Source organism: Panthera uncia (genome assembly GCF_023721935.1).
Source record: "Panthera uncia isolate 11264 chromosome A1 unlocalized genomic scaffold, Puncia_PCG_1.0 HiC_scaffold_17, whole genome shotgun sequence".
NCBI lineage: Eukaryota > Metazoa > Chordata > Mammalia > Carnivora > Felidae > Panthera > Panthera uncia.
The window spans coordinates 52,797,796-52,823,906 of record NW_026057577.1 but is presented as its reverse complement, the minus strand read 5'-3'; the positions used below and the strand labels follow the sequence as shown (position 1 = coordinate 52,823,906).

General features: G+C 40.5%; 1 protein-coding gene across 1 annotated transcript in view; it reads right to left on the bottom strand.

The window, feature by feature from the left end:
* Positions 1-16,361, bottom strand: part of FCHO2 (FCH and mu domain containing endocytic adaptor 2) — a 139,590-nt gene extending 123,229 nt beyond the window's left edge. The window contains exons 1-2 of the mRNA XM_049649622.1: positions 16,233-16,361; positions 4,397-4,485 (exon numbers count right to left, since the gene is read on the bottom strand). Of these exons, the coding sequence (XP_049505579.1) occupies positions 4,397-4,485; positions 16,233-16,314 (171 nt within the window). The 5' untranslated portion in view covers positions 16,315-16,361. The remainder of the gene's footprint in view (positions 1-4,396; positions 4,486-16,232) is intronic.
* Between the last annotated feature and the right edge of the window lie 9,750 nt (positions 16,362-26,111).

Genomic DNA, 26,111 nt, shown 5'->3' with positions numbered 1-26,111 from the left:
GGCATTGGGTACGACAGCCTGGCTGCCTGCTCTTTTCCTCTTCTCAAGACTTGCTTCCCCGGCCTTCGAGGATCTTGAAGGGACCCAAGTCTGGTCGAGCTGGGATAGGAGAAACTTGGCGTCTAGCCACCGGGAGGAGACAGGGAAACCTTTGGTCAACAGGGTGCCTTTCCTTAACAAGGAACTAAGAACCAAAACAAAACCTTCCGAGGCCGGAAAAGGAGGAGACGCCCAGTGTCGCCTGAGAGTCGCTGGAGCTGCGGGAGACCCAAGCACCAAGTCCCCTGCCCAAACCGCTGACCTCTAGCACGCCAGGAGCAAACCAGCCAGTCCGGGTGACAGCAGGAACGTGGCCCCGAAGGAAGGAATTTCCCTGATCCAGGCAGTTAAAGAAAAAAGTCTCTTCCAGGACTTGTTCATTTAAGCCCCTAGTTCTCTTAGCAACTTGTACATTTTGGAAAAAGAAACAAGTTTAAACACGTCCTGGCATAACATAAACTAAATCCCTTTCCCACACCTTGCTTTCCAGAGGTTAGGGGAAAAAATGAAATCCTCTGGAGAGGCCTCAAGTTCAATGTCACCAGGTCAGCTAGATGCAAAGTCTACAGTTCTTGAAGCCAAACCCCACTAATAGATTTAGTGTAGTTTTAACTATATACATATATTACACCTCCTCAGATCTTGCGATTGAAACATAATGAACACTACAACAGTGTTTTTTCAACCTCAAAAGCAAAAACCACGGTGCCAGGATGGCTCAGTTGCTTGAGTGTCAGACTGTTGAGTTCGGCTCAGGTCATGATCCCAGGCTGGTGGGACAGAGACCCACTTCAGGCTTAGTGCTGAGCGTGGACCCCGCTTGGAATTTTCCCTCTCCCTCCCCTCCTCTCCCGCCCCGCCTCGTGCTCGCGCTCTCTCTCTCTCTCTCTTTCTCTCTCTCTCTCCCTCTGCCCTATTCCCCGACTTGCACTCTCTCTCTCAAATAAAAAAAAAAAATAACAAAAAAATAAAAAAGCAAAAATCACATAGTGCCTTGCACCTGGGTGAACCTGTAAAGTATTTGTTGAATTGGAAATAATTGGATAATGGTATTTTGATGGTATCTTTTTTAAGAATATCTTTTAGAAATATATAGGATGTAATGATAACACATCTAGGATTTGCTTTAAAATAACCATGAGGGGGATCCCTGTGGCTCAGTCGGTTGACCGTCTGATTTTGGCTCAGGTCATGATCTCACGGTTGTGAGTTTGAGCCCTGTGAGGGGCTCTGTGCTGACAGCTCGGAGCCTGGAGTCTGCTTCAAATTCTGGGTCTCCCTCTCTCTCTGTCCCTCCCCCCTTCATGCTTTCTCTCTCTCTCTCTCTCTCAAAAATAAATAAACATTAAAAAAATTTTTTTAAATAACCATGAAGAAGAAACAACGAATAGAAGTATCGATGAAACAGGATTGACCACGAGTTGATAATTGTTGAGAGCTAGGTAATGGAAATACGGTGGTTCACTATACAGTACTATACTCTTTTTGTATATGTTTGCTATTTCCTTTTCTTTAAAAAGTCTTCATGAAACTATCATTTGCATCTAACTTAAGTCTAACATAAGTCTAACTTAGAAATTTGCTACAATTCTCTAAACCATTAGTCTAGCACTGTCTTTCTTCATCCTGAAGAAATTCTAAAAATATATACAACCATCTAGATCACTCTACAAGTAAGCATGGCATTAAAATCCTAGGCACTACCCAGCTTAGACCTGGGGAGGAGAAGTCTTATCTTGGACCCATACTTTAAAAGACCTTACATATTACTAACATATTATTTACTAAAAAACTAATAGGTGCCTCTGACACTCTCGAGCTGAGGCTGAACTCTGGCCCATAACTACATATACCCTCTGCCATGACCAACACTATTCAGGCCCGTGAGAAACACTTCTCCGTAGCCCTTGTGCTGTGTCTTCAAAACAAAAGGTAGAACTCCAAGATACTGTGAAAATCTGTGGGTGGGATAGCTGCGCATATCACAGAGAGACTGCTTTGGAGTTCAGACAGAATCTGAGCAACAGAAGTGCTTAAAAGACAAATTAGTTAACTTGTTGAATTATTCCTCCCAACAAGAATGCAATAGATTCTTGCATAACAAAGTACCGTTTTACATAACAAAGTGGTATCAAGCACAGATTTTCCTTTTTTTAGTGTTGCAACACTGACAATTTAGCACAGTACTCAAATAACTGCGCATGGTACGCTAGCCTCCGTTTGTACTCCTACCTCTGGTCCCATAAATATTAGAGGCAGGCTTACCACAAAGATAAATATTCTGTGTATTTTAGGTATTTACAAGGTTCATTGGGGCCAAAACACCATACCTAAAACACCAAAATGCCGTAATTGCCTGATATTTAAATTGTGGAAATTTATTGTAAACAGTGATTAAGGTGACTAAATTTCAGACAAGACAGTGAAGTAGAAGAAAAATGTGGGTGGTATTAGCTACATTCTGTTCTCTCGAGTGAAGCTTCCTGGGATGCACATACAATCTGGCAGAGCACAGATAAAGCCCTGAGAGGGTAGCTCACTTATATGTGCCATTAAGTATTTGTGACCCAAACGCTTAGTCCTTACTCATCCAAACACATTCCAAAACTATTAAAAACTGACACAGGAGCGCCTGGGTGGCTTAGTCAGTTGAGCATCTGACTCTTGATTTCAGCTCAGGTCATGATCTCACAGTTTCATGAGTTTGAGCCCACATCAAGCTCTGCACTGACAACATGGAGCCTGCTTGAGATCCTCTCTCTCTCTCTCTCTCTCTCTCTCTCTCTCTCCTCTTCCTCCTCCTCCTCCTCCCCCACTTGCACCCTCTCTGTCTCTCTCAAAATAAATAAACTTTAAAAAAAAAAAACTGACACAAATAACAGTGTTCCACTCCTTGCCTGGCACTTAAGAGTCACTCAATAAATGGCAAAACAATGGATGAATGATTGAACCTATCACAGAAATGTCAAGGTGGATAAGACTTTGAATATGCAGTAACCCCATTCATCTGTTACTCATACTCTTAATTGCATATGGTGCTAGATCTTAGAGCTTATAAAAATAGCATTATTGACGTTCTACTTGAGTTAATTTTCTCACATTATTTTAAATATTTTCGAAAGAATTCTTTGGGGCTTGAGTATACTTGAGTATATTTCTTAAAGGATAAGCTGCCTTTTGTAACAAAAATAAAATTAAATTGAGATAATAAAGTCAAGATTGGCTCCCAGAGGAGATCTCCTCTTGTGAAGGGCCTCTAAACAAGTTGGCCTTCAACTTTTGGGTGTCCCCACCACCAGATTCATCTTCCTCGTAGGATCTCTCTCTCATTATACCTCCTATCAACATGCTTCCAGGGGACGCTGTTGGTCGGCATTAAACTCTGCCCCAAACATGTATGCTATAATCCAAAGCTATAACATAACAGCTATAATGTAATTTGACAAGTGGTAGCAAATAAGACAGGAGAAATTAACACAAAATAAATCTACATTCTCTGGTTTACAAAAATATGACTTTGTCTCCAACATTTGAGGACAAGATACTCAGAGAACATCCCCTTTTCATTCCTTAGTTTGATCTCTTATTTCCCATCTTGGTTTCACAGCTCATACCCCCTTAATCAACAGTTAGTTATAAAGGCCGCTTTCTCATTACTTCATTTAAACTAGTTCTGTTCTAGGGGTGCCTGGGTGCCTCTGTCAGTTAAGTGTCTGCCTTTGGCTCAGGTCATGACCTCATGGTTCACGAGTTAAGACCCACATCAGCCTCTGTGCTGACAGCTCAGAGCCTGGAGCCTGCTTCATATTCTGTGTATCTCTCTCTCCCGCTGGTGCTCTAGCTCGCTCTCTCTCAAAAATAAACATTAAAAAATTTTTTTTAATAAATAAGTAAAACTAGTTCTGTTTCAGAAGAGTTGCCTATAAAGTAAAACACATTTTTCCCATTTTGCAAATGAGAAGCTTTTATAAACCTCTCCTATTTCCTAACTTCTTGAAAGGGGAGCATCCTGTGTCAGATGCGGTAGTCCTCTGTACTTATCTTGTACTTGATGATAACAAGCCGCAAAAGGACTGAGGGTCATTAAAAGGCAGAAGAGAAAGAAGTAGATCCCTGAAGTCTGGTGTTCTCTTGGTTTTCCTTACTCAATAGCAGCATACTGAAAGCAAAAACTTTACGCAAAACAGAAAGAAACGCAAAAGCTTGGCAGATGGTATCCAGGCAGGCTGCTATACAAGGGCCAGGAGACAGAAACATGCTAATCAAAGTCCAGAATGGAGCTAAATATCACCCTGCACACACTCTTCTCATTTCAGAGCGGCTTGCTAGGCACACCCTTCTCCTCTCCTGAGTGTACCTGGAATTGACTGCCTGCTCTTTGATGTGGCATCATCTCTTCCTCCAGAATGAGATGTACTTTCCAGTGGACTCTTCTTATCATGCTGTCTGTGAAAGAAACATAAAACACCTGACAGGTTGTTCAGAGGTTTACAGTGCTAGTGATCACAGGGAACCCAAACAGTTTTCAAAAGAAGAGACAGGGGACGCATTTCTTGATCTCGAGGTCATGAGTTTGAGCCCCTCATTGGGTGTAGAGATTACTTAAAAAAAATTTTTTTAATGTTTATTTATTTCTGAGACAGAGAGAGAGACAGAGCATGAGTGGGGGAGGGGCAGAGAGAGAGAAGGAGACACAGAATCAGAAGCAGGCTCCAGGCTCTGAGCTGTCAGCACAGAGCCGGACGCGGGGCTCGAACTCACAAACCGTGAGATCATGACCTGAGCCGAAGTCAGTCGCTCAACCGACTGACCCAACCAGGCGCCCCTTTAAATTTTTATAAAGTAAGAAAAGAGAAATTGGTAAATTACAGAAAGTCATAAATGTACAAAGTATGATAATGTAAAAACATATAAATATGTTTGTCCTTAATAAGTGGAAAGGCAGAAGATGACATGGGAAATACATTAAAGTTATGTGTATAAAAAACTATGAGTGCAAATGGACAAAAATCAAAAGCAAGCATGAAAAATGTGTGTGTTAGGGTGGTGAGATTATGACAATTACTAAACATCTAAATTTATTTTAACGTAATAACATAGTACAATTTAAAGAGCAATCACTGTTCTTTGTTTTCATTTGAATATAGATGTAATTGGGCCAAATCTGCCCTAAGTCTTTCACTAACTCTCTCCTCTCATTTATTCAGGCAATAGACAATTATCGGGCACTTAATACAATGAAAAGACTACCTCTGCTTTTAAGAAATTCACAATCTAATATAGACTCATAGGAAAGAAAACAATAGAGACAATGACAATTGCAAAATAATGCACCTAGAAGAGTGCCTGGCATATAGCTGAAAACCAATAAACATTTATTAAATGAATACGTGAACTGTTTGTTCTGAACCTCTCAAAGAAATTCAATTTTTTCCTTTTTCTTTTTCTTTTTCTCTCTCCCCCTACCCCCTCTTTGTCTCTGTCTCTTTCGGTCTTTTCAAGAAAAGTGACAAGACGGGTGCCTGGGTGGCTCAGGTCCATGGCTTAAGCGTCCAACTCTTGATTTCTGCTCAGGTCATGATCTCGTGGTTCGTGAGTTCAAAGTCCCACATCAGGATCTGTGCTGACGGCAGGGAGCCTGCTTGGGTTTCTGTCTCCCTCTCTCATGGCCCCTGCCCTCTTGTTCTCTCTCTCTCTCAAAATATATTAAAAAAAAAAAAGACACCCCTGTCTTTTCTTACTTTTGAAAACTGTGTTGGGTTCCCTGTGATCACTAGCACTGTAAACCCTTCAAAAACCTGTCAGGTGTTTTATGTTTCTTTCACAGACAGCATGATAAGACAGTCCACTGGAAAGTACATCTCATTCTGGAGGAAGAGATGATGCCACGTCAAAGAACAGGCAGGAAACTGACCTCAATTCACAGGATGTTTCTTCCATTAGCACAGAGGTCTTTGGATCCCTGGGGGAGTAGATTCCAGAGCCACTTATAAAACTCAGGGCTTCTGGGAGCAGCTAGCCCCCTAGGAGCTGGCTATGTATGGGAACTGGGAGAACAGAGCACTAGGGATTATAACCATAGGAGCCCAAGAGAAGAGGCACCTTTGGGTGAGCTAAGAATATAGGGGGGTGGGCTTGGTCTCCCTTGAAGATTTGCTGAGGCCTGAGCAGAGACCTCAGTGCACCTTGTGCAACTGTGTAGCACTAGATATCAGCAGTAACACAGTGTACTGGTAAGAAGGATAGTCCCTGAGTTTCTTGGACAAATGAGGGGAAGGAAGAGTAACAAACATTTACCGTACACATATAGGCCCTCTTCTAAATACTGGGCAGTCCCATAGTAAAAGAGACAAACAACTTCGTTATTCTCATGGCACTAAGTGTGGGGAGACAGGCCCTAAGGATAGTGATACATACTATGACATATAATTGGGATAGATTGAGGCAGGGAGCGGGGACTTCTTCTCCACCTGGAGTGGCATCCCTAAGGAAGCGACATTTAAGCAGCAAACTGAATGAACCAAAGGAAACAGCCATGCAAATGTCGGCAGAGAGGTCCACGTGGAAGGATCAAATAATGCAAAGGCCCAGAGTTAGCAATGAGCTTGATGTGTTCAAGTAAGTGGAAAGGAGGCCAGCATAGTTGGAGTGGTGGTCAAATGGGAAATGATAAGAGATGAAAGCAGAGTCAAGGACGGAGAGACTGGTTCATAGTCTAAGTGGCATAGGAAGCCAATGGAGGGTTTTAAAGCTGCAGAGATACATGGTTTATGTTTTAAAAGATCACATTGACTGCTCTGGGTGAAAGGATGAGGGGGTGGTAACTGGGAGGCCACTCAAAACATAGATGCAATAGTCCTGACAAGAGAGGACACGCAGGAACTAGCTGACAGCAGTGGAAGTGAAAAGAAGAAGCAGTCAAGCTTAAGATCTATTTTGATTGTGAAGCTAACAGAATTTGCTAATGGATTGGGCATGGGGTATGAAGGGAAGAAAGAAATCAAGGATGATCTAGCAGTTATGCCTGAGAAGTAGGTGTAAAATGGTGCCACAGAGGTGGAAAAGATAGGAAGAGCTGCTGTTCTGGAGAAAGGAAGGAGGGGACCCAAGTGTTCTGATTGGCCAGGTTAGGCTGAGGTGCCTATTGGAAATCCAAGTGGAAATGTCCATCAGGCACCTGGATGTATGACTTGGGAGCTCAGGACAGAGGCTGCATTGAAGACAACATTGAGGATCATCAACAAATATAGAGGAGATCACAGAGAGAGAAGAGAGGAGGGGGGACTGAACAAAAAGCTCTGGGGCACTTCTACACTTTCAGGTCAGGGGAAGTAGCTGAGCCTGCAATAGAGATTAAGGAAGAGAAGCAAAGTAGAAGAAAGGTCAGGAAAAAAGGGATGACGGGGCGCCTGGGTGGGTCAGTCGGTTAAGCGTCCAACTTTAGCTCAAGTCATGATCTCACGGTTCGTGAGTTCGCACCCCGTGTCCATTTCTCTGCCGTCAGCACAGAGCCCACTTTGGGTCCTCTCTCTCCCTCTCTCTGTGCCCCTCCCCTGATAGCATTCTTTCTATCTCTAAAAAATAAATAAACATAAAAAATTTATAACAATATACGAAAAAGAAAAAAGAAAAGAGAAAAAAGGGATGACGTTGAAGCCAGGAGAATGTTTTAAGAGCTGGTCAGAGGAGGACAAACACTGAGAAATGACCAATGGAGAGAGCCTTGGCAAGTGGTGGAGATATACATATGGTGAGAATGGGTTGAAGGGAGAAGGGGAAGTAAAGAGCACAAGTAGAGACAGCTCGTTCAAGAAGTTTTGCTGTGAAAGGGAACGGTGACGAAAGCGGGGCGTGTTAAGATGAGCAGTGCGAAGTCATGCTGGGATGCCACAAGGTTGAGCCAAAGTGATAGAAAGGGAAGATAATGGTAGAAATGTGGTCCTTAACTAGAGGAAAGGACATGAGATGGAGAGTACAACTGGAGCTACAGAAGAGTGCTTCTGGATTAGACCTGTCTAGGTCTAATAGGATCTTAATCACTTAGTTGGAAAAAACAACCCTAACTGCATGTGCAGTCATAGCTTTGCACCAGAAAGGCCCCTTTCATGAATCTCCCTCACTGAATCCTCACATTAAGCCTATGATGCCATTACTATTATTGTCCCAATTTTACAGATGAGAAAATATGCTCCAGAAAATTAAATCAATTGCCAAGGTCAAAAAATCTAGCAAGTGGTAAACTACTGTTAACTTGTGGAAAACTTATTCACAGTGGTAAACTACTGTTCATAGAAGCATGAAGAAAGTGTTAGGAAGGAAGGTAGGTGAGGCCACAAGAAACAGAAGAGGTCAAAAAAGGTGATTGGTCAAGGGTGGAAGTTAAATTCATCGAATCCGGGCTTTTATTTTTATTTATTTGTTTTTAATATTTATTTACTTTGGGGAGAGTGTGAGAGGGGGAGGCGCAGAGAGGGGGGGCACAGAGGATCCAAAGTAGGGTCTGTGCCGACAGGCCGACAGCAGCGGGGCCGACGTGGGTAGGGCTAGAACTCATGAATCTCAAGATCATGACCTGAGCTAAAGTCAACCACTCAACCAAATGAACCACCCAGGTAGCCCTATGGTTGTTTGTTTGTTTTTTTATCTCATGATCTGGTGTTCATCAGACAGTTCCTTGGTTACTGTCTTTCTAACGCCGGTGCTCTGAATGAATATGAATGCTAACTAATAAGGATCCCATAAAAATTTCAAACAAATATATTTCCATCTTATTCTTTTTAAAAAACCTTTTCTGTCCTCACTGTCAGTTCTGAAACATGCAAAAATGTAATTGTCCAAAAACTCAGATTCTAATCAAAACCTAAAGCCGTCCCACCCCAAACAGGATGTCTGACAAATGTATCAAAAACCAGCCACTTTTCAAAAGACATGAATAGACACTTCTCTAAAGAAGACATCCAGATGGCCAACCGACACATGAAAAAATGCTCAACATCACTCATCATCAGGGAAATACAAATCAAAACCACAATGAGATACCACCTCACACCTGTCAGAATGGCCAACATTAACAACTCAGGTGACAACGGATGTTGGCGAGGATGCGGAGAAAGAGGATCTCTTGCAGTGCTGGTGGGAATGCAAGCTGGTGCAGCCACTCTGGGAAACAGTATGGAGGTTCCTCAAAAAACTAAAAATAGAACTACCCTACAACCCAGCAATTGCACTACTAGGTGTTTACCCACGGGATACAGGTGTGCTGTTTCGAAGGGACACATGCACCCCCATGTTTATAGCAGCACTATCAACAATAGCCAAAGTATGGAAAGAGCCCAAATGTCCATCGGTGGATGAATGGATAAAGAAGAGGTGGTATATATATACAATGGAGTATTACTCAGCCATCAAAAAGAATGAAATCTTGCCATTTGCAACTACGTGGATGGAACTGGAGGGTATTATGCTAAGTGGAATTAGTCAGAGAAAGACAAAAATCATATGACTTCACTCATATGAGGACTTTGAGACAAAACAGATGAACATAAGGGAAGGGAAACAAAAAGAATATAAAAACAGGGAGGGGGACAAAACAGAAGAGACTCATAAATATGGAGAACAAACTGAGGGTTACTGGAGGGGCTGTGGGAGGGCGAATAGGTTAAATGGGTAAGAGACACTAAGGAATCTACTCCTGAAATCATTGTTTCCCCATATGCTAACTAATTTGGATGTAAATTTAAAAAAATAAAAATAAAATAAAACAAGTTAAAAAAAATAGCGACTTTTGCGCACCTTGGTGGCTCAGTGGTTTAAGTGTCCAACTTTGGCTCAGGTCATGATCTCTCCGTTCATGAGTTCGAGGACAGCATCGGGCTCTGTGCTGACAGCTTGGAGCCTGGAGCCTGCTTCAGATTCTGTGTCTCCCTCTCTCTTGGCCTCTCCCCCGCTTGTGCTCTCTTTATCAAAAATAAATAAATATATTTTTAAAAAGTCACTTTTGATGGGCAGAGGGAACAGCAACCAAAGGAGTCTGTAGATATGACTGCAATGTTCTCTAGCAAATCCTTAAGAAAAACCATTAAATCCTGATGAACTATTTGCAGGGAGGCAACTGGACTGGCCAAACTGGCCAGATCCAAAGGTGACAAAACAAAATTTCATTTCTAGCCTTACAACCCACTGGATGACATCTGCCTTAATAAGCTTTTTTAAAAATACTGTTTCAAGAACAAACTGTCACCAAGTAGGTTTTTTTTTTTTTCCATTTAAATCCAGAAAATGTATGTTTTTTTTTTCTTCCCACTTCCCATATGCTGGCTAAAATCACCCCTTTCTTCAAGCTGTCTTCAAGCACAACTCCTCCAAAAAAAGAAAACTGCTAAACCATTACCTTCTGGGTAATCTCACTTATATTGCATCTTTCCTCCATGTATTCACAGATCTATTCTTTAGATTAAGTAGTTTATATCTTGGGGGTGCCAGGGTGGCTCAGTTGGTTAAGCATCCAACTCTTGATTTCAGCTCAGGTCATGATCTCATGGTTCATGAGTTCAAGCCCTGAGTCGGGCTGTGCTGGCAGTGTGGATGGAGCCTGCTTGGGATTCTCTATCTCTGTCTCACACTGTTCCTCCCTCTTTCTCTCTCTCAAACATAATAAACGTAAAGAGAGAGAGAGAGAGAGAGAGACCTGGCTTTTACAACTTTTGAGTTTTGTTGCATGTGAATGTACTACTTATTTTAAAAAAGATGAGAACTCACAGGATGCCTGGCTAGCTTAGTTGGTAGTGCATGTGACTCTTAATCTCGGGGTTCTGATTTGGAGCCCCATGTGGGACATAGAAGAAATAAATAAAATAAAAATAGATTAAAAACTTAAACATTAAAAAGAAAGAAAGAAATCGAAATAATTTTCCTCAGATGTTAAAAAATGGTGGTGAAACTAGGTTTGGGGGTTAGGGCACAAGTCAAAGTTACAGAAACCAATTCGATGTTTGGGAGCAAAAAACACAGACATTTTACCACCGAAGGTACGAGTATGTAAAACAGAACAAAAGTAAAATGTTCTATTAATTTTTCACTTCAGTGACTATTTGACTGCTTCAGTTGCGTAAAATTATTGTGTCCGACTTGATTTTCTCAATTTTATGGGACTGTTCTACTGTCTCCTACAAGTAAATATCCCATAGAGAAGTCTGAAGTAAGCCTGAATTAGTTTTCCTTTTTTACATCATTTTTTCAATCTGTCTGTTCAAAAGGTTATCTGTTTTTGTTTGAAGTTAAAGAAATTTATTACAATATATCTTATTGGAGATGTTCCACATTCATTTTGTCTGTGACTCTGTTAGGATAGGCTAAATTACTATAATAGATCCCAAATAAAATGAAATGGCCATAACGAAATAAAGTTTATTTCTCCCTAGGGTAACTGTCTACACTAGGTGTTCCAGATCATAGAACAACCCTTCTCCACACAGTGATGCAGGGACTCCAGCCATGCCCCGCTCTTTGGAAGAAGGGAAAAACAAATTTTGGTATCTGGCAAGCAGATTTGGCCAATGATATGTGGTGTCTCTTTGATCAGTTGGTATAAGTCTTTTGTTACTGGAATATCCTTTTTTTTTAAACTTGTTTTTAATGTTTACTTATTTTTGAGAGAGAGAGAAAGAAAGAAAGAGAGACAGAGCATGAGAGGGGAGGGGCAAAGAGAGAGGGAGACACAGAATCTGAAGCAGGCTCCTGGCTGTGAGCTGTCAGAGCCCATCGCGAGGTTTGAACTCACGACTCTGAGATCATGACCTGAGCCAAAGTTGGACGCTCAACTGCTCAACGGACTGAGCCACCCAGATGCCTCTGGAATGTCCTTTTGAATTATATCTTAAATACTTCTTAAATGTTCATTTAAATGTTATCTTAACTATCTTATTGCAGTGTTTAAGCCTGACAGACACCAATCATGCATACATAGATTTGTTATCCCCTGTTTTCCAAAATTCTTATTTTTCTCTCTGGTCCTTTTAAATTTTAAAAAATTTTCATTTTGTTTTGTTCTTTTTTTTAAAACCTGTCCTCTGTGTACCTACCTCACTGTGTTTTCAGCAATACCTATTTTCCTTTGTGCTGCTTCCTTTTCTTTTAATTTTTTAAAAGTTTATTTATTTATTATTTTGAAAGACAGAGAGCACAAGTGGTCGAGGGGCAGAGAGAGAGAGAGAGGGAGAGACAGAGAATCCCAAGCATGCTCCACACTATCAGCTGCTTTTTTTCCCCCAATTTTTAAAAAAAGTAATCACTACACCCAGCCTGGGGCTCCAACTCAGGACTCTGAGATCAGGAATCACATGCTCTACTGACTGAGCCAGCCAGGCCCCTCCTTGCAATTTTTCTTTTCTTTTCATTTCTCCCTGAGCCCAACTGTCTCGTGTCATCAACATAAAGAAAGCTTATCTCCGTGTTTTCATGTTATGTTCCCTTAAATCTTATATATCTGCTTTATGCTCGTTTTATACAGATTAATAAAGATAAAATTTTAGGGGCTCCTAGGTGGCTCAGTTGGTTAAGCATCTGACTTCAGCTCAGGTCATGATCTCGTGGTTCACGAGTTCGAGGCCCATGTCAGGTTCTGTGTGGACAGCTCAGAGCCTGGAACCTGCATCAGATTCCGTGTTTCCCCTCTCTCTGCCCCTCCGCAGCTCACACTCTGTCTCTCTCTCAACAATAAATAAGCATTAAAAAAAAATGAGATAAAATTTTAAAACTTAATTTGTTTGGCCTCAGTTTTTATCTGCTCCGTGGTGAAAATTCTTCATCTGTCATTTGTTTTGCCTGTCCACCCCCCTCCCCTTCTTTCTTGTCTCTTTCTATAGCGCTATGCTAGCTCTTTTTTTTTTTTTTTCTTAACTTATGCAGCTTTAAATGAACTATTAAGACAGCAATTTACTGGAATTTTGTGTGAGAGATGCCAGCACACATTCATAGTCAGAAGAAACTCTCCCCATAACACATGGTTGGTTTTGTGTGTGTATCAGTTCCTTTGGATTTTGCTTCTCTGTAGCCTATTTAAGGTCTGCACCAAAGGGATGACACAATGCAGTCTCCCCCTTTCCCTCCTCCCTCAACAACTTCCTGAAAAATATGATTAGTCTGTGATATTTCTTGCTTAAATCAACTTCCTTAGCTTTTTCTCAGTAACAAACTGATTCCAGAGAAGTTCTCACCACCTCCATTGTTACAAAAGAGGGACTATTAATTTTCACCCTAAGCAATGCACTTTACTTTAGAGTCATGGTTCAACTGGCTTTTTCTCAGATATGCAGCTCTGGGTTCCATGCTTCCCTGACCTCTGTTTGACCTTTGCCAGGTTGGCAGTATTTCTTCCTATTTTAGCTTTAGATGCCGTCTAGTTTCATCAGATATGGAGTTGGCAAAATTCTTCTGATTACTTATGGGTGGTTTCTAAAAACAGAGGAAGGAAGAGCGCCTGGGTGGCTCAGTTGGTTGGTTGTCTGACTTGGGCTCGGGTCATGATCTCCCAGTTTGTGAGTTTGAGCCCCTCATTGATTGGGCTCTGAGCTGACAGCTCAGAACCTGGAGCTGGCTTCAGATTCTGTATCTCCCTCTCTATCTCCCTCTCTCTCTTTGCCCCTCCCCTGCTTGTGCTCTCTCCCTCTCTCTCTCTCTCTCTCAAAAATAAACATTAAAATTTTTTAAAAAAATAATAGAGGGGCACCTGGGTGGCTCGGTCCATTAAGCGTCCCACTTCGGCTCAGGTCATGATCTCACAGTCCGTGAGTTCGAGCCCTGCATCGGGCTCTGTGCTGATCACTCAAAGCCTGGAGCCTGTTTCAGATTCTGTGTCTCCCTCTCTCTCTGCCCCTCCCCTGTTCATGCTCTGTCTCTCTCTGTCTCAAAAATAAATAAACGTTAAAAAAAATTTTTTTTTAAATAATAGAAACAGAGGAAGGAAAGACTTTTCATTGTCATGTTAGTTAATACTTGGGTATCTTTAGAAGATAATTTTGCATTAATTCTGCTTGGCATATAATAAGCCTCTTCTGTCCAAGTCCCTCTTTAGTTTTGGGAAATGCTTTTTTCTTATTTCTTTAATAATTTCTTCCTTTGCATTCTCACAGTACTATACCTACAATTTTTGTTGTACCTCTCTTCCAAGTCTCTTAACATTACTTTTTTTCTTTTTTTCTTCTGTACTGTTTCTTTCTTTCTTTCTTTTCTCTCTTACTCTCTCTATCCCATCTTTCCTTCATTTTCTCTCTCCCTTTCTTTCTTTTTTCTTTTCATTTTTTGGCATACCATTTTGGAATAATTTTTGCAACTCAGTTTTCCAACTCATTTGTTGCATATTCACCCCAACTATTATGTTTAACAATCATATTTTTAATTTTTCATCAATTCTGGTTGTGTTTCATAGCAGCTCTTTCAGCTTACTCTGAGGATATTAACAATGTTTAATCTGTTTCCATTAACTCTGTATTTTTATTCCTAGACTAGTTCTGTTTGTTGAATTTGCTACTCTCTTTCATGATCTTGGTTTTCCCAAAATGTTTGTTGAATCCAAAATTCCTATTTGTTGGTGCAGGTCTAAACTGAACTTCTTTCATAATTGGAATGCATTTGCTCACTTCAAATAAGAACTCCTGTTTACCTGGCAGTGAATGCATGTTTTGATTACAGGAATCTGCCTCATAGGATTGTGGAGGGATAGGCAGGCTATGTGGGTAACTTCTCTTCTTAGCATAGTTTCTCTGACCCTCCGGGCATTGTCCTTTTTCTCTAATCTTAGCTTACACTGGAGCAGTGGTATGCTGGTAAATGTTTAACAACCATCTCTAGAGTGAAGGGAGCACGCCTTGATTTGTAGCATTTGCTGATTTCCAGGTTATAAATCTTCCTTCCCCAGCCAATTTCAAGCTAGTGATATAATATCTGGGAGTTGGAAAAAGATGTGCACGTAGACTTCCAAGAGCCTTGGTCTGCTGTGATAAATAATTACTTCAGAAAACTATACCTATGGCCTTCAGGTGACCCATGCAAAGGACTTAGCTGCTGCATGAGCAGCTCCAGGAGTTGGTGACTTGACAGGGTTTTAGAAGCATGGCTCAACTCTTTATTTCATTAACTGCTCCAGTGCCCTGTTCTCTGTTTTAGGTTCTTCTGCTCTGCTAGATTTGTCTGTCAATCAATTCCCATTTCCTTTATTCTTTTTTTTAAAATGTTTATTATTTTTTTTAATTTTATTTTTTATTTAAAATTTACATCCAAATTAGTTAGCATATAGTGAAACAATGATTTCAGGAGTAGGTTCCTTAGTGCCCCTTACCCATTTAGCCCATCCCCCCTCCCACAACCCCTCCTGTAACCCTCTGTTTGTTCTCCATATTTATGAGTCTCTTGTGTTCTGTCCCCCTCCCTGTTTTTATATTATTTTTGCTTCCCTTCCCTTATGTTCATCTGTTCTGTGTCTTAAAGTCCTCACATGAGTGAAGTCATATGATATTTGTGCTTCTCTGACTGGCTAATTTCACTTAGCATAATACCCTCTAGTTCCATGCACGAAATGTTTGTTTATTTTTGAGGCGGGGGGGAGAGGCACAGAGAGGGAAAGAGAGGATTGGAAGTGGGCTCCACACTGACAGCAGTGAGCCCAAGGTGAGGCTCAAACTCACAAGCCACAAGATCATGACCTGAGCTGAAGTTGGGCGCTCAGCCAACTGAGCCACCCTGGTGCCCCTCCTTTATTTTTTTCAAAAGTTCCTTACTATATTGGTCTGCTAGAAGCACCCTGATTTTTCTGTGTTGCTTTGAATTTCTTTCTTTTTTTCTTTTTTCTTGAATTTATTTTTCTATTTCTTTGCTACTTAATTAGGATTTGAAAAAGAGGTGACAAAGCAGAAGTCCCTCTCCTATTTCATCATGTCTTGTCTTGTTTTCATTAGAAGTCACGTCCTCTTATTTCAGGTTGATTCTGATCTGCTATGATCACTGGTTTTCCTGTAAGCTCATTGCCCTGAATGATGGTTTGACTAACCAGGGCCACTGGCTGCTGGAAAGTTTTAAGGAACAGGGGTAATTGATTGAGGCTATCTGCCTCTCCGCGTGGGCTCCCAATGAGGAGCACAATGCTGTGCTCATAGAGGCCGTTCTCAATGGCCAGAGAGGAGAAGTTTAGCAGGTCTTACCTCCAGGGTGGAGGACAGCTAATGGCTTGGAGTGGCAGGTGGCTTCCAAAGGTGGCCAGAGCAGAAGGATCCAGGTGAACATTTTCCATGCTTACAGGCCAAATGAGATGGCTGCCCAGATTTACTCAGAAGGTAGTCAGTCCCAGATCTCCTCCATGTGACTCTTTGGTCGATGCACCTGGGACCCCAACACTTGGAAGGCCCGCTCTGGCCAGGAACAACTTTTACTTCACCTGGAAACATGGGCAGGTGGGCATAGAACAGAGTGAGTCTGTCCCTGGGGTACAATCTCCTTCAGGTTAACTATATGGCAGTCACTATTCTAAGCCTTTATATGAGTTAACTCATTTAATTGTCATGACAAACTTCTAAAGTAGGTATTATTATTATTCTGCGTTTACAGATGGAGCAACTGAGACACAGAAAGGTCACACAGTCAGTAAGTGGTTGAGGCATGATTCAACCCGGGAAGTCTTATGACAGCTGTGGTGAGTCAGTGGTGGTAGATTCCAGGTAGGTGTGGGTATGGGTAGGTATGTTGTGGTTTCCCCTCTGATGGACAACTCCCAAAGCACTGAACCAAAGAGGTGGCAGCAGGTCCCAGCTCCTTCTCAGGTGCGTAGGCTCACCCAGGAGCTCAGCAGGCTAAATCCCAGGTCACATTAAAGAGGCAGGCTGGGGCACCTAGGCGGCTCAGTCAGTTGAGTGTCCAACTCTTGACTTGAACTCAGGTTGTGATCTCATGCCTCGTGAGATCCAGTTCTGTCCGGTTCTGTGCCAACAGTGGAGCTGGCTTGGGATTTTCTCCCCCTCCTTTTCTCTCTGGCCCTCCCTCTCTCACGCACTCTCTCTCTCAAAATAAATAAATAAAATTTTTTAAAAAATCTTAAAAAAAGAGGCAGGTTTACAACCAGTCTATCTCCTTGTGATTTATGATTTTAGACAAAAGATTTGAGATACAAAAAGAAATAAAAAAAAAAAAAAAAAGAGGGGAGCCTGGGTGGCTCAGTCAGTTAAGCGTCCAACTTCAGCTCAGGTCATGATCTCACAGTCCGTGAGTTCGAGCCCCGCGTCAGGCTCTGTGCTGACAGCTCAGAACCTGGAGCCTGCTTTGGATTCTGTGTCTCTTTCTCTCTTTGCCCCGCCCCTGCTCATGCTCTGTCTCAAAAATAAATAGAAACATTAAAAAAAAAAATGAACATAAGGGAAGGGAAACAAAAATAATACAAAAACAGGGAGGGGGACAAAACAGAAGAGACTCTTAAATATGGAGAACAAAGAGAGGGTTGCTGGAGGGGTTGTGGGAGGGGGATGGGCTGAATGGGTAAGGGGCACTAAGGAATCTACTCCTGAAATCACTGTTGCACTATATGCTAACTGATTTGGATGTAAATTTTTAAAAATAAAAAATAAAATTAAATAAATAAATAAAAACCAAGAAGAAAAAAACAAAGAGCAAGAACTAAAGTAATATTCAATAATGGCACCTAAATGGGAGAGAGTGATGACCAAAGTTACAATATCCTAATGTCCTGGTGCTGTACCCCCCCCACCAAAAAAAAAAAAAAAAAAAAAAAAAAAAAAGATACTGGGTAACTGTAGACAGCACTGAGTGACATATCAGGAATGCATGTTAAAATAGCTGAGATCACCATAAAAGAATATAACTTTCAAACCAATAGGGAAAAAATGAGATTAAAGACAGAAGAAACAAGTTTAATCAATCCCTCCAAAAAAGATAAAAGTTGGGATATAGAGATAAATCCATACACAGTAGTAATCATCATATATGTAAAAGAACTAAACTTTTTTACTTATAAGACAAAAACTGTCAGACGATTTAAAAAGCAAATCCAATTATGCTTTCTAATTACCATTTTTAAGTAATGCCCATAAAGAAATGTAGGGAAAAAAAAGATGGAAAATATACATTAAGCAATACCAGCCAAAAGAAAGCTGGTGTCATTAACACATTTATTTATTTATTCATTTAACAATGTAATTTGTCTAAATTTATTAAAATGATAAAAATTTAATTCTCTGGGAAGTTATAATGACTTATAATTTATATGCAGGTAACAACCTTTCTTCGATGTGTGTCAAGCAAATATCGACAGAACTACAAAGGGCAATAGGCAAGTCTGCAATCACGGTGAGGGATTTTAGTAGTTCTCCCTCGGTACTTGATGGGTCAAACAGTAGGCCCAACGGATCCATATACCTACCAGAGTTACCTTTCCAGATTTTGAGTTCAAATCAACATACTTGAGCGCAGCGAAAGAAGCAACTGAACTGTTCAAATGATCCTCTGAATGATCTTCTGAATGGATCATCTGAACGATCCTCTGAATGGATCCTCTGAATCGCCAAATTACCCCTTCCGGCTCCAGCTGTTTAGCAGCAGTCCTACCTCCTGATGATTATCAGGGCCAATCACGCCTACCAGTGAGATAAGTCCCGCTTTTTGCCTGCCGGTCTGCTGGTATGAAAAGCTCTAAGTGACAAGCAGCTTCTAAGTGTGGCAAGACTCTTACTGTGATCCCTGCAGAAGCATCTTTCCTCCGAGAAACAGTGTCTCTAGACCCACAGAGCCTAAAATTGTGGAAACAGGAAGCACAAACTCCCCAGGTGGGTCACTGGGAGTGATGTGTGTGTGGCTGCTCCAATGGATTCTAGGCAGTGCCCAGCAGCCAAGGGCAATGTTCAGGAGGAGCATGCAGCTGTGGGCTGCTGTCAGCCTACCTTTCGCCAGCTAGGGGATGGTTGGCTCATGGACTTTGGAAAGAGAATCTGGATGGGCACGAACAGTGTCTACTATACTGAGCACTGAGTATAGCATCAGAAAAGGTTCTGTTCACCTCATCAGCTAAAGAGCACAAACACACTCAGGTACTGGCTGAGAGTAAGAAAACATGGAATGAGTAGAGGGGGGAAGGATGTTATACGTCTCAACTAGTGCTCTGACTAGTTGAAGAAGAAAAAAAAGATTGTAGCAGCTATCATGGCCTCTTCCTTGCCTTGTTATTAATATATCATAAACAGTGACCGATTTTCTCCACCCTCCCCTTTTCACTGCTATTCAATACAAGATAAATCAGTAGTAGATACTTTCAACATTTTGTCCTTGGGATAACAACATATGAAGTTACGGTTGATAGCGTGGGTTAAAAAAAAAAATGTGTTCAGAAATCCAATTGGATTTTTTTGTTCACTCTAGTTCTTTCAGCCCATCTCTGAAGTGAAAAAATTCCACACACACACGAATGCCCACTGAGGCTCTGAACTTTATGTGTGGGGAGAGGGGAAAGGAGAGAGAGAAGAGAGGAGAAAGGAAAAGCCTATGCTTAGTATTACCAAATTTTATACTGACACAAATATAAAGTCAAAGCTCTTTATTTTTTTTGTTTATTTATTTATTTATTTGAGAGAGAGACAGAAAGCACGAGTGGGGGAGGGGCAGAGGGAGAGGAGAGAGAGAGTCCCAAGCAGGCTCTGCACTGTCAGCACAGAGACTGATGCAGGGTTAGAACTCACAAACTATGAGATCATGACCTGAGCTAAAGTCAGCGGCTCAACCGAGCCACCCAGGTGCCCTTAAAGTCAAAGTTCTTTAAAATCCATTTAGTCATACTGATATAAATGAATAGTGACAAAGGAAAGCTGTCTCTTATAATTGAATGCCACCTAAAAAATGTGGAAAAACACAATAGTAACAATTGACTCAAACAAGAATAATCAATAAATGCTGAGATGAATGAGTGAAAGTTTAAAGAGAAACAATATTTGTCTAATTTTACGGTATTAGCCTGCAAAATACTTACCAATTACAAAGAAGAAATTAGTGATTTTACATTTGAGAAATGTGGTAGACAGGGCCTTAATTAAGAGATCAAAGTTGCCATCACTAATAACAGCATAAATTGACATATGCCTCTTGCTCTAACAGTGTTTCTGTCAAAAAATGCATATTTCTGAATCCAATAGTTAGAAAACAGTACATAAACCCAAATTGAAGGACATTTTACAAAATAATTGGCTTATCCTCTTCAAAAATGTCAGTATCATGAAAGACAGTGACTGAGGAATCTTCCCAGAATAAAGGATAAAAAGAGACACACACCTGCCTGAATAAAATGAGGATATGGACATTTCATTTTGTTATAAATGACATTATTGGGGCAATGAGTAAAATTTGAATAAGCATACAAATTAGATTCTAATTGTGATCTCTCTGTGTGGTCACACAAGAGAGTATTTTATGAAGTACCTACTAAAGTATTTATGGACAAAGCCACATCTGCAACTAACTTACTCTCAAATGGTTCAGAGAAACAAGAGTTTTAGTTATCTATTTCTCTGGGACAAATTACCCCCAAACTTAAAGATTTAAGACAACAATGCTTACCCATTAATATTTACCCAAGGAACACCCCAAAGCTTGAATGTGCAGGTTTATAGCAGCATCATTCCTAATTTCCAAAGAAGGAAACAACCAAGATGTTCTTCAACAAATGAAAAAAGAAATAAACTAGGGTATTCATACAACGGAATACTACTTAGCAATGAAAAGAAACGAGTCACTGATTCATGCAGTATGGATGAATCTTAAAAGCATTTTGCTAAGTAAAAGAAGCCAGACTCAAGAGGCTATATACTGTATGATTCCGTTTATATGATATTACTGCAAAGGCAAAAACAAAAGAATGGAAAACACATCAGTGGCTGCTACGGGTTGGACAAAGGGAGAGTAGTTGACTAGAAGGGAATTGCATGAGGAAATTATTTTAGGTATTGAGCTGTTCTGTGTTGGTTCTCAAGTGGTGGAGAAATGATTGGTTACATTTGTCAAAACCCAGAGAACTTTTACTGGAAGCTGATTTTAAGAAATCAACCAAAAAGATGGGGGAGGTAGAGGTTCAAAGTATGAAATGCAGACTGATACAAGTGACTCTAACTGTATATCTAAGTGTAGGGTTAAAAAAGCTGAGCTAAGCAAGGTGAAAGGGAGAACTGTACCTGAGCAGCGTGCCCTACGTGGCAAATTTGTTTCTTACCGTGGTTCTGGTCAATAATTCTGAAACTGCTTTACTTTTATTGGAGTCGAACAAACAAGTAAATAAATAACCATCGAAGATAAGTGGTGTCAGCTTATTATTTTCTGGGGAAGAAGTTCTAAATCAACAAGGAAGGGGCAGAAGGGAAGACTAGAATGGATTAGAGTTGGAAATACCGGTATAAATTGGTGTTCATTTTTACATACTGGCACAGAAATAAGTGCAGATGTGTGGGTGTACATGGGTTAGTCTATATATACATTTATTTCCTTGCTCTGTCTAGTAAGAGGATGTAGGGACAGTTATACTCCAGCAGCAGTTAGTACCTCCAGCACCCAGATCTTGGTTTTTCAGTTCTGTTCTCCAATAAAAGGAAGCAGGGCTCAGAAAATAGCTGAGTCTAGGCCTGGAGCAGGGAATACACAAGATGAGCCTGGAGCATTACTTAGTGCCAGAAAGTAAGCAAGTGCTAAAAATAAAAATAAAGAAGGATGGGGACATGTCAAGAGTACACAGAAACCAACCTGGAAGTGTCGCCAGTAATCAAAGCAGGAACAATCTGAGCAAGAAATAGTGACGTTATTAGGCTATAACTCAAAGAATAAAACAAATATCGTTGAGTTCATACTCATATAAACAAACAAATAAATAAGGGAGAAGGGACACATCTTTAGAGAGGAATTCCAGATAATCTATGTACGTACTCCCCCTTCTAGGTGAGGTTTAATTCCCTTCTGAGTATGGGCTGGTTTTAAAGATTTGCTTCCAAAAAGAAGGGCGTATGGAAATGGAAAACCAGTAACATGACTCCGGAGGGACCTGACCGATCATACCTTAACAAAGTGATCCATGTGAATGTCACCAGTGAAAGCTCGTATTGATGTTACGATGCAGTGAGAAGGGTGCTTCACTTCTGCCGTACTCTTCAAAAAAAAAACCAACCGCCACCAAAAAAAACAAAAAAAACCATAACCCCAGTTTAAAATGAAAATAGCAGACAATCCAGAATTTGAGAAATATAAAATAAGATTCTATAAGACACCAAATACTCCTCAAAATTGTCGAGGTCAGGAAGAAGAAACTCCAAGCTTGGAGGAGATTCAAAGAGACATGAACTAAACCAGTGATGAAGAAAAATAAAACCGAGATATGACAGATAATGACTTGGGACTTGCAGGTTAGACTGCGTGATGAGGAAAGGTCCCCTGTGGGGAGGTGATATTCAATCTAAAATATGAATGACCAAAAGGAGCCAGCCATGTGAATCAAAAGGGAGGAGATGTAGGAAATAGAGGGTGTGAAGGCTGTAAGGTTTCCCTCACTTCACATGTCTGAGAACAATGAGGTAGGTGTGGCAGGAGCTTCAAGACAGACATGAATGTGAGCTGGGAAATGTAGCAAGAGCCAGAGGACACAGAAAATTGTGAAAATTTGATTTGGCCCCTAAGAACCACAGGAAGAAAACAATTTTAATAGAGTAAGTACTTCTTCAAAGTACTGAGTTAGGATAGTTATTCATTGTCGGAGAGAAGACTGGAGCAGTGATGGGACCTTTGGACCACAGGGAACAAAAACATCCAAAATAGGGAAAAGGTTTTATAGAAATTTGAATTTATACAGGCTCTGCCATTTATGTGTCCTAAGATAAGCGCTTTCTGATATGTTTCTGATATGTGGGTCTTTATAAACTGCTTAATAAATATGGTTTTACTGGGATATTAATTCAAGGTAAAATGCAAAGCTGCAGAAATTTTAAGTTTCAACCGGAAAGCACATAAAATAGAATTTGTTGTAGGAAATTTGTTCAAGTAATAGTGAATGAACTTAATTAGTACAACCCAGCCCACAACTACTTAAATAATGAGTGACTTCTGGTCGATCTGTCTCCTTTTTGCCAGGTTTGCAAACGAGATCAAAGATTAGAAGACTAGAAAATAAGAAAAAATAACAATATAAAGTAAAAGTTTCTTCTGATGACATGATATAATTGGATTAACAATTCCCAAAAGAAGCCAGAGATGACCCAACACAGAATCCTGGCTCAGCAAGACACCTGTAAGATAGATGTTAAATGACTCCCACGTGCCTGGATACCAATCAGCACTTAGGGAGTCCCTACTGGTCATCTGCAATTTGCGATCATTATTCATTCTTTTGGTCAATGAAACTAAAACTACAAGACTTAACCAAATTAGCTAATGGGTAAGGACTGGTGGCATTCTGTTCCTTTGCGAACCCAGAGCGGGTCTTAGTTGAATGTCTATTTCTTTCCCACCCCAATCTGTAAGCCAACTCAGAAAGTGGGGAAATGGTGTGCACACTGATAACATACAGTCTTGACTCCCATTGTTGGGATTCTATGTAGTAGCACGGCCCCCCAATCTGGCAGGAACAAGTGACCATAAAGTGATACATTACAAAGCCTTTGGACAGTCAGTGCCTATATCACTTTGGGACTTTGTCTCTTTTTTGGTGATGGGTTACCTAAAAATGAGGGGCAACATGGTATTTTTGTCAAAAACACGGGCTCCAGAGCCAGACTGACAAGTTCAACCATGTATTGGAGTTCAAATCCTGGTTCCACTACATATGGCTTTAATTTCCTTGTCTGTGAACTGGAATAATAATGGTAATAATAAAAACTGACTTCATAGACTGTCAAGATTAAATGAGTCATCGCACAAAAAAACACTTAAGACCTTGCCTTCATTCATTCAAGAAACATTTATTGGACAGCTAATTTTGTTTCAGGAATTACTCAAGTAATTGTGAACAAAATACTTAAAGTCCCTACCCTTCTGTAAAGTTTACATACATGTTAACTGTTTATTCTCTTATGTCATAAGGGAACTTCAGGTTCCCAAGAACTCTCTAGGTTCTTGGTACTCCAAAGTAAGGTCCATAAACAAGCACCATGGCAACATTTGGGGATCTATTAGAAATGTACATACAATCTTGGGGGCACCTCGGTGGCTCAGTCGGTTAAGTGTCTGACTGACTTTGGCTCAGGTCATGATCTCATGGTTCATGGGTTCAAGCTCATGGTTCATCGGGCTGTGCTGACAGCTCAGAGCCTGGAGCTTGTTTTGGATTCTGTGTCTCTCTCTGTCCCCCTCCACTCACGCTCTCAAAAAATAAAAAAAAAAATAAAAAAAAAGAAAAGAAAAAGAAATGTAGAATCTTGGCCCCCACCCAGACTTACCAAATCAGGTTTTGCACCTCAACAAGACTGTCAAGTAACATGCATGCATGCTAAACTTTGAGATGTCCTGCCTAGACCATAAACTCTGTAGTTGAACTTAAGGAAACATCTTGAAGTTTCCCTGTGTTCTACGAGAGAGTAACATTGAAATTTAAAAATCGCAATCAGGAAAAATTAATGTAAAAATGACATTTTGGGGGTGAGCCTAAGGGGTGGAAATCTCTATGTATGTGCCTTATGCTCCTACAAAATATTGTACTTACAGTCCAGAGTTAATCTAGGTAAATGGCTCCATCTAGTGGAAATGTTTTGACTTAGACATATAGTACTTGGGTATAGTTTAAGCTAGTCTTAGATCTCAAGAAAATTAAAGTTCGTGTTAAGAACCTTAAAGAAAATGTGCATGCCCACAAATGACAAAAAGGATGAGGCTTACCACAAATTCTTGTAAAATTCCAAAGTTCGTGGAAGAAAGGCTTAGTAACCGTTAATTTCTTCCTTCCCTCATATAAAGAGTAGGCTTTTGAACAGGAGTTAAATTTTTGAAAGTCTAAGTTGTGATAAGGAAATTAGTGTTAAGAAGACATCTTTTTTTTTTTTTCCTGCTTTTTTTAAGTAGGCTTCATGCCCAGCTCAGAGGCTAATGCAGGGCCTGAACTCACAACCTGGGTATCAAGAGTTGGACTTTTAACTGATGGAACCACCCAATTGTCTCAAGAAGACAACATTTTAAATGAACTTTCTTATTTGGGAAAATGTGTCTTCAAAGTGAAAATGTAAAAATAAAATACTTAGAAAAAAATTATCAGTAAAGATGCCAGAAAAGTGACTAGAGAAGTGTATTACCTGGCCTTGTTAGAAAGTACTGAGGACCTCAGAAGTTTAACAAAATTCTCATCTTTAGTTCCTAAGTATACTAGATTGAAATGACTTTGAGCTAACCCACGAAGCGTTACCAGAAGAAACTTGCCTTCAGGTCTGATTATAAAAGATGACCTTGTTATTAAGTTTTGTGTGAAACATACATGAGTACATATTTATGTACCATTTAAAGCTTTAGCATAAAATGTAGCCACAACTCACTCATTGCACCTTCAGCTCTCCAAGATGTAAACATCTTAATTTTGTATTATACATGTATTTTGCACTATACACGTATGCATTCCTACTCATGTGTTTTTCAGTTTCATGTTTTTGAATTTTATATAAATGGTTTTTCTATAGGTATTCTACCAAAACCCTAGCTTATTTTGCTCAGGACTCTTTAATTTTTTTTTAATGTTTGTTTATTTTTGAGACAGAGAGAGACAGAGCATGAACAGGGATGGGTCAGAGAGGGAGACCCAGAATCCAAAGCAGGCTCCAGGCTCTGAGCTGTCAGCACAGAGCCCGACATGGGGCTCAAACTCAAAGTACAAGATCATGACCTGAGCTGAAGTCAGACGCTTAACCAACTGAGCCACCCGGGCACCCCTCAGCACTCTTTTTTAAATGTTTACTTGAGAGATAGCGAGTGAAGAGGGGCAGAGAGAGGAGAGAGAGAGAATCCTAAGTAGGCTCTGAGCTGTCAGCGCAGAGCTGGATGTGAGGCTTGAACCTACGAATCATGGGATCATGACTTGG